Raw genomic sequence first — 8,633 nt, 5'->3', positions numbered from 1 at the left:
ATCATTTAGCTCCTCCAGTGAGTTTCTTACTTTAATAAACATTCTTGGGCTTCCCTGATGGCTCAGCAGTTAAGAATCCACCTGCCAATGCAGGGAACACAGGTTCAAGCCCTGGTCCGGGAAGATGCCACAAGTCGCGGAGCAACTAAGCCCGTGCGCCACAACTACTGTGTCTGCGCTATAGAGCCAGCAAGCCACAACTACTGAGCCCGCGTGGCACAACTACTGAAGCCCACGCACTCTAGGCCCTGTGCTTCGCAACACGAGAAGCCACCGCAATGAGAAGCACGTGCACCGCAACGAAGAGTAGCCCCCGCTCTCCGCAATGAGAGAAAGCCCGCACGCAGCAACGAAGACCCAACGCAGCCAAAAATAAATAAATTAAAAAAAATAAATAAATAAACATTCTTTATTTCCAAGATTTCTAATCAGTTGTTTCTTATACCAAATCCCTGTTCTTGAGTTGTGTGAGATCAAAAAGTCCCTCTTTGATCTCACTGGTGATAAAACAAATGCTCATTTTAAAGCCTGTTAGGATATTATCGTTTTACTTTCTTCAAGTAGAAATTCTCCCACTTGTTGGGCTGCTGGCCATTCTTTCTGGCACTGGATTTTCTCATGCATTTTATAATTTTTGAGTGTCCCTCATGGGTGATAGTTTTTGCTTTTCTCTCTCCCGGCAGGGCCGTTGTTCTACAGGGCACACAGGGCTGCAAATGCAGAAGCAAACCTTTCATTAACTCTCTGGGCTCTCATACAGTGGGGATATCCTTACTCTGGTGCTGTGTGGGAGCCTAGTTGCCAGTCGCAGGTGTCTGAGTCCTACACTGCCACAGACAAACATCCTGCTTCCAACTGCAATCCCAGGAGGTGGGGGCATCTTTTCACCCTTTATTCCTAGGAAGGGAAGCCCAGCTCTAGACCCTGGCTATGCAGAGAGAGCCTGGCTCCAGTCCTGACACCTGTGGGACATGTCTGATCCCTGTCCGTTGTGGGAATCAGTCCTGGCCTTGTCTCACTGCTCACCACAGCAGTCAGCCACCTACCACTTCAGCCCTTACTCATAGCTGCCAGTTTCTGCTCCCTTCCCAAGAATTATCTTCTTAGAGGAGTTGCATAATTTTAAGTTAAACCATTTACTTTATTGTATGAGTGACAGTCTGTGTGCACACACTCCCTCCACCTCTACCGCCCGAGTCCTCAGCACCGTCTACCAGAGCTGGGCCATTGCGTTCCTAGAAGCTGGCACGGAGGGAGGAACACACCGGGATGACTCAGGGCAGGGGCGGGAGGCTCAAGGGGAAACCATGAAGGAAACTCAAGAGTGTGATCATCCTGGAGGAGATGAAACTCTAAATGGTCACAGGTACCTGGAGTCAGACTTGTGGCCAGCCGGTCATTCTGGAGAGTCAGCTCCACAGAGGAGGCTCACGGTCCTGAAGCCAGGACCTTGGGGACCCAGGGTCCAAGACCACCCCCAAAACCCAGGCTACAATACCCCAGTCTTTAGCAGAATGGGCCACCCTCCCCCATACGGGTGCCCTGTGCCAGGGAAGCCAGCGTCTAGCTCTGGCCGGTGAAGTGGGGAGACGGGCTGCTGGGGCTGTGGGTGGAATGTGAACGAGCAGTGCCAGGGGCCCCGAATCTGTAGTGGCCCAGAGTCGAGGCTTTGCCAAGGCACAGCTCACCCCCTTCATGGGCCCAGTCGCTTCCTTCTCACTGCGAGGGGGTCCACAGAGGACCAGAGTGGGAGCCTCTCCAAGGTATCCCACAAACTACTGTAAGGCCTATCTCTGTCACCCAAGGATTTTGAGATGATAACCGCTGACCGAGGACTGGACCAGAACCTGGACCCAGAAGGTCAGGCCTGGGCCTTCCCCACCCCTCCAGCCTCAACATGTTCAGCCCAACACAGGGCTTACTCATATTAAACATCACCTCTGCAGCTGCCCCATCTTGGGGCCCAAACCCAGAGTATCCCAAATATTCAGGAGGTTTCTGCCATACACAGGGGTCTGCTTGTTTCTATTTCCAGACATTAAAAAAATTCAAAATAACATATATATGTAGAGATACAGCAAGCCCACAGAGTTGTTGCTGGCTCTGCCCCAACTCAGCACGCTGGGGACCACTCAGGAGACAAGGAGCCGACCTCACAGCATGGGGAGGGGTGGGGTTCAGACTGCTAGGCAGGGAGTCACTGTTCTGAGGCCAAACTGGAGGTGATGGCAAGCCCAGCCCCGACCCTTGCCCAAGACCATCCTCCCATAGAACAGGCCTGAAGGGCGGGCGGCGAGGGGATAGGGCGTGCCTCAGTCGGAGTCACCAGCCTCTTGTTCGGTGGTGGTGGCTGCCACTGCAGAGGCCAGGTTGTCCTCCTGGCCCTTCAGCCTCTCACCTGGAAGGGTGGCAGACAGGAGGAGTGGAGAGGGGCCGTGTGTTTGCGCCACCACCCAGAGGGCAGGGAACGCTGTCTTACCAGGCCCCGCACTTACGGATCAGCTCGGCGATGGCCCTCTGGGTCCGCTTTTCTAGCTTCTCCAGCTTCTTGGCTACATCTCTCTTGAGGTCCCTGGAGCAGGGAGGCGGGAGGAGGCCGGAGGCTGAAGGCTGGCCTGGTGTGGCCTTGGGGCCTTCCCCTCCCACAGCCCCTCCGGCATCAGGAATCCCACTCAGGTGCCGGAGGTCAGGATGCTCCGCCCCCCTCTCTTTCTGTGTCCTCCAAAACCCAGCACCAGCCAACCTTGCCAGTCCCAGTGAGGCAGGGACTAGCACCACAGACCCACCCAACACAGGGGACCGAGTCAAGGTGTACAAGGCAGATGGTTCTTAGGGTCCTCTCTTTGTCTATTCCCCTTGGTCTCCATCAGGGAGTGACTTGCCCTGGCCCGCTGGGGGTCCTGCTCCTCCTCTGACCACACGTTCACCCTCACCACCAGGAGCTTCCAGAAGTGCACACACAGCCTATTCCCTCTGGATCTGGGTTTCCAAGGACACGCGCCCCATGCTTTTGTTTCATCATATCAGAACACCCTCAGCTAGTGCCGTACTTGACACAGAATTGCAACTGAGAGGGAAATGGCTGGTACCTCTGGCCCAAGGTAAAGCGAACACACGGCCCTCTCTCATCCTCTTTCTCTGCCCAGTCAAAGGGGCACCATGAAGGATGAGCATCCCCATTTCACTGCAGAGGGAGCTGAGGCCAAAGGGAAACAGGCTAGCTGGTGGCAGAACTGGCACAGAAACCTTCATCTGCCCTTCCCACCGTCTTGCCTCTACCCTACGGCTCCCTGAGGGCAACGGTCAGCCTTGTTCAAATGGAGCTCTCTGAGGTGGGGCGGGCCCTCATCCTTTCAGAAGGGACTTTTGGAGGGGACTGCTGAGCCCCCTCTGCCCGAGCCCCTCCCCACCCTTAGGTGTCATTCCCCGTCATGTCCCTCTCATTCTCCACTTACGTCCTTCTCGGCACTTACGTCAGACATTAATAATCTCCTGTAGCTGTATGTCTACATTGCCTGCCTCCCGTTGCGAGGCTGGGAAAGGCCCAGCCGGAGCCCATGCCTAACACCAAGAGTGTCCCAGTCAGTCTGCACTGGTCCTACATGGGCAACACTCACCAATCAGGCTTCCGGGGTGCGAGGTTGGCCAGGTCCTGGGGAGGGAGGAGACACATGTCAGGGCTGGAAGGGCTTAGCCCCAAGGGAAGTAGAAGACAGGGGACAGAGGTAGGAAAAGGGGAGAAAAGGGAGGCGGAAGGAGGGGGCTGAGGGGAAACAGGGAGGTAGAAAGGGAATAAAGAAGTGACGAGAAGGAAGGATGTGTGAAGAGAGCAGGTGGGAAGGAGAAAAGGACCCACAGAAGGAGCAAGGGAGGATGGGGACACCCCCAGGCACTCACCACTTCCTCAATGATGGGCTCTGGCTTGGCGGCCTCCAGCTGCTCCTTCACCTTCTCTTCCACTAGAGGGCGCAAGACAACAACGGAGGCAGGTCGGAAAGGAGCCACCACTCTCCCAGATAGGCAAACTGCAGCCGCAGGTCCCTGGGAGAGTCTGGGCTTTCTTGCCCCGCCTCTCCCCTTGGCCCCTAACTACCTAGAGGTGAAGATCCTGCAAAGGCAGCTCTGGAGGAAGGGCTTGGGTTTCTCAGGACGAAGGCAATCCGGGGATGAAGGAGGGCCAGCAGGCGGCAGCCAGCTAGAGTAGATGGAGCCAAGACCTCTAGCCAGGAAGCATGGGTGCTTTTCTTAGTCCCAGGATCCCCCAGCTGGGAAATGAGACAGTTGCCTGGATATATCCAAAGTATGGTTTTGGGAAGGGCCTTGAGGACTGGCTTTTCCCATACCCTCCTGGGGCTCCTGGGCTCTGAGGACGTGCCCTGGGAATGGCCAGGGCACAGGTGACATTTCTTCCCGTCCCACTCTTAGATCTGTGCTCCCAAGACCAGCGGGGCAGCCACCTTGAGGAGTCCTGCCCACGTGTACCTCCCAGCTCCACCCAGCTGCCAACAGCACAACGGGCCTCTGGGTGGCCTGACCAGGAGGGCCCTGACCCTGTGGGGACAGATGTCAAGAACAACAAATTTGGGCTCCATGGGCTTCCTCTAACCCCCCTCACCATTGTCCCGGGTCTCCTCATGGCCCCTCTGCCCTGCCTCACCTCCCTCCAGCCACAAGTGCTGACCCTGAGACATGGGACCAGTTCCCCGTCCCTGTCCTCTGCCCTGCCTTACTCTCCCCACCATGCCACTGCCTCACCATGGCAAGGCCCAAACCATGAAGCAGATCACCTGGGAAGTGTGTGAACCTCAGGGCCGAAGGAGATGGGGAGGCAGACTGGAGTGTGGCTGAATGCGCAACACTTCACTCTTTTATAAGATAAATGTATCAATTGGTTTATTACTCATATAATTAAAAATTGATGAAAACAAAGAATAAAAAACACGGCCAGGGCCAGGGATCTGCATGATAAGAAGCACCCCAGCATCTCCAGCGTGGATGGCTCTGGACAGGCTGCAGCTGGCCAGATGCTCCGGGGGCTGTGCCGCTCCCCACACCGTGGTGTGACTGGGCAGCCTCCGGGCCAGGCCCTTCATACCACCAGTGAGAACACCTCTGCCCATCCTTTGTGCTCTGGCACTGCCACGCCCCAAGCTGGGCGGGTGTCTACCTGCCCACTACTCTCCAAGCACCTGGATGGTCAGCCCGTCTTCAGCGTCTCTCACTCTGACCCTCCAAGGGCCCGCAGCACCCATCACCCTGCCCCTGCTGTCCAAGGGCCCCAGGGCCACTTCCACTTCTGAGCCCGGAGAGGTCCTCTGAGGGGATGTGGCCACTTCCCTCACAGGCCCCTGGAAAGCCTCCAAGGCAGGGCGTGAGCAGGGCGGAGCGGGCACAACAGGCCGCTTCAGTGCCCAGACGGCTTCTAGTCGTGCATCTGCCATGAGATGGTGACGGAGGGTCCTGGAGGCCCAGCTTCCAGCCCTGGCACTGCCAGTTATTCTCCAAGAGACGGTGACACCTGCCAAGGTGGAGGCAACCAACAGTGCCATGGAACAGAGGTGGAGATGCAGCCCACCTACCTGCGACTGGTTTGGCCTGGGGCACCCTCCTCTTCTTCAGGTCCTCATCCTCTGGGACATAGTTCCGCAGCCTGAGTTCCCTAAAGGGCAGAGAGAACAAGCAGAGAGAAAGTAAGGTGTAACACAGTCTCATTCACCTTATACAGGTTGCAGGTTGGCATGTGATGAAGCCATAGGAGCTGGCTACTTCCTGGACTTTCCTCTGGTCTCTCTGGAGAGGACCTGGTGAAGGGGGACAGCACAGGAACAGAAGCTTCACTGTGATAGGCTCCCTTCTCCGAGCCTCAGCCTCCTCATCTTCCAGTTAGCAGCCGGGCTGGGTGCTCTCCCAAAGCCCCACCTGCACTGTAGGTTCTCATCAAGAGCTGGGGTCAGGGGTGCACAGAGAGCATTCACTGGATGTCTCTCCAGCGTTATCTCCATTTGACAGTTACGGGAACTGGGGGTCAAAGAGACTGCACCATTTTTATAGGGTCATACAGCAGTGGTCGCAGCATCTGAGACAAGGCAAGCTGTGACTCCAAGCCAGGGCCAGAGCTACTCCTCAAAGAGGAAGCCAGTGGTCACCCACTGGTTCCCCAAGCCCCACCTGCTCCTCAGAGCCTTTGTGCCCTGGAGCCTCAGCTACTGGTGGCAAGGGTCTGGTGTGCTGGCCAGCAAGGGCTGAGGGAACAGGCATGACAGTGTGCAAGGCTGGGAAAGCCACAATGCACCTGGACAGCCATGAGAAGTTCACATACCTCGCCCCTGCAAGGGGTTTTTTAAATCTACCAGAGCAGATCCCATGACCTCCTCTATGAAGGGGGAGCGGCCACAAGGAGCCAGAATGGCACACTGGGATTGACCAGCGACCGTGGTGTTGTTTTGCTCTTACTGCAGTCTCCTCGGGCAGGGCTGGCTGTACCAAGTGCTCACTGGAGGCCTCCCTGGCTCAGCAGCTCATCAAACCCCGACTCCCACGCACAGCAGCCTGCCCGCAGGACGGGCCCTTGGCTAACTCCACAGGGTAGCAAAGAGAGAGTTCCTGGGGGCTGCTGCTTAATAAAGGCAAGACGGAGACACTGGGACAGACCATCTAGGCCCTGCGGGAGGCAGAAGTGGCCTCCCCGACCGGTTAGCCAGATGGGACTGGGATGTGGGTCCTCTTTCTTCCCCACTACCTCTTCTGAGCCCTCTCAGGACTGCTGGCGCCTCAGAAATCCTGGGAACATTTTCTCAACAGGAGGCCTCCTGTGGTCTGTCATCTATGGAACCCTCTGTCTGTGCCAGGGAAATGTGTGGCTGATTTCTCCAGCCCCTGGGCAAGCAAGCTTTTCCAGAAGGGAGGCAGGAGGTGCCTGTGGCTACACAGTTAGCAAGTGACAGTGGTCTGAACTTGGGGGTTTTCTGACACCAAATCAGTCCCCTATTCACCAGCTTCACCTGCCCCCCTGCCCTCTGCCAGGGCCCCCAGGGCCTGCAGTCCTGGGGCTTGGCTAAACCTGTGTGCCTGGGAGTAGTACCAGCATGGCCTGTGTGGAGGAAGCCTGCTGCCTACTCCCAGGGTCTACCTCCTCTAAGGAGCAGGGACACCATCCCCTAATGCCTGGAGGTAAATGCCAGGTCACTAAGGCACTGGGAGAGAAAGTGGGGCATGACCGGTACACTGACTTTCGTTTGTAACAGGGTGGGGAGAAAAGTGGAAGAGAAACTGGGTGTGGGAAGAAAACTGTGGGGATTCGTGAGAATAAAAAAAAAACTGTCACTCTCAGAAACTGGCTCCAGGGTCTTGTAAGAGATCAGAGAGAGGAGAGTCTGGTGGCAGCTGTACCCAGAGCTCACAGCAGTTACCACAAGCACCCACACCTCCAGCACCCACTGCTGCCCAGGCTTCAGAAGACTAGCCGGAATGAGGGAGGACACAGCAGGAGACACGGAGGGGCCAGAAGCAACAGGAAAGAGCAGCAGCATCTGGTGGGCTGGCTGCACAGCAACCACCCCCAGCACCCCCGGTAGCCCCGCTGGCCACTGTCCCCTGTTCTCCCCTAGAGCTGAGCACTGGTCAAGCACTCAAGAACACCTGGGTCCCAGTCACTGTGGAAGTGCCCCATGCTGGGCTCCGATTTTCACATCTGTAAACAAGAAGGCTATGCTGGGTGTGTCGAGCTCTGTCAAGCTAGGTTCAAGTCCTTCCCTGGTTCAGTCTGTTGAGAGATAATGAAGAGACTGACCCTCACTAATGTCCAATTAACTGCTCCTCCCACCCCACCCCTATTTACCACCAAATGGCAAAAGTCTCTGGAGAGGTCACGGGGCACTGGGTTCTGCTCTGGGGCCTGGCCTTTCTAACAAAGGAACAAGGTTTAATTCCCTCCTTCTGCAAACTTAAAAAAATCTGTGTGAAAAAAAAAAAAAAATCTGTGTATTGGTGAATTACCAGGGCAAACAAGGACCTGAGGGGCCGCAATCACAGAAAGAAGGGAAGTGCAACAAGGTGAGCCTGGCTTTGGGCATTTCTTTCCCCTTAAAGCACTTGTCTTTTTACAAGCAGAAGCTGAAAAGCCGAGAGACCAAGCAGAGCTTCCTGCGATCTCATGAGGCTGAAGAGACAAAAATTTGTTTTCAGTGAGAGGAAGCCTCTTCATCAGTCCTGAAAGGGTAGGTCAGGGTATCCATGTCTGCCAAAAGCTGGAATAAACTCCTTCTGGGGGAAAATAAACTATTCAAAATCCCAAATTATCTCTGGAACTTTTCATATGCAATATCCAGAATTCAATCAAAGCCAAGAGAAAAAAATAAAGATAACAGAAATGCACTCACAGGAGACCTAGATACTGGAATATAGTATCAGAAATGAAATGTACGTTAATTGAAATTATTAAAAGTTCAGGAAGGTATACCACAAGATCAAGAATTTTAGCAGAGGGCTTCCCTGGTGGCGCAGTGGTTGAGAGTCCGCAACAGGAGAGGCCACAACAGTGAGAGGCCCGCGTACCGCAAAAAAAAAAAAAAAAAAAAGAATTTTAGCAGAGATCTGAATTTCGGAAACTATAAAAATCAATCAAATGGAAATTC

General features: G+C 55.1%; 1 protein-coding gene across 1 annotated transcript in view; it reads right to left on the bottom strand.

Moving 5' to 3' along the window:
- Positions 1-1,995: 1,995 nt before the first annotated feature.
- CCDC12 (coiled-coil domain containing 12) overlaps positions 1,996-8,633 on the bottom strand; it is a 47,411-nt gene continuing 40,773 nt past the window's right edge. The window contains exons 3-7 of the mRNA XM_065885686.1: positions 5,580-5,659; positions 3,898-3,959; positions 3,618-3,652; positions 2,496-2,572; positions 1,996-2,398 (exon numbers count right to left, since the gene is read on the bottom strand). Of these exons, the coding sequence (XP_065741758.1) occupies positions 2,313-2,398; positions 2,496-2,572; positions 3,618-3,652; positions 3,898-3,959; positions 5,580-5,659 (340 nt within the window). The 3' untranslated portion in view covers positions 1,996-2,312. The remainder of the gene's footprint in view (positions 2,399-2,495; positions 2,573-3,617; positions 3,653-3,897; positions 3,960-5,579; positions 5,660-8,633) is intronic.

This window comes from Phocoena phocoena, chromosome 10 (assembly GCF_963924675.1).
Source record: "Phocoena phocoena chromosome 10, mPhoPho1.1, whole genome shotgun sequence".
NCBI classification, from domain to species: Eukaryota; Metazoa; Chordata; class Mammalia; order Artiodactyla; family Phocoenidae; genus Phocoena; species Phocoena phocoena.
The sequence above is the reverse complement of the archived record's forward strand: the minus strand, read 5'-3'. Positions and strand labels throughout refer to the sequence as shown.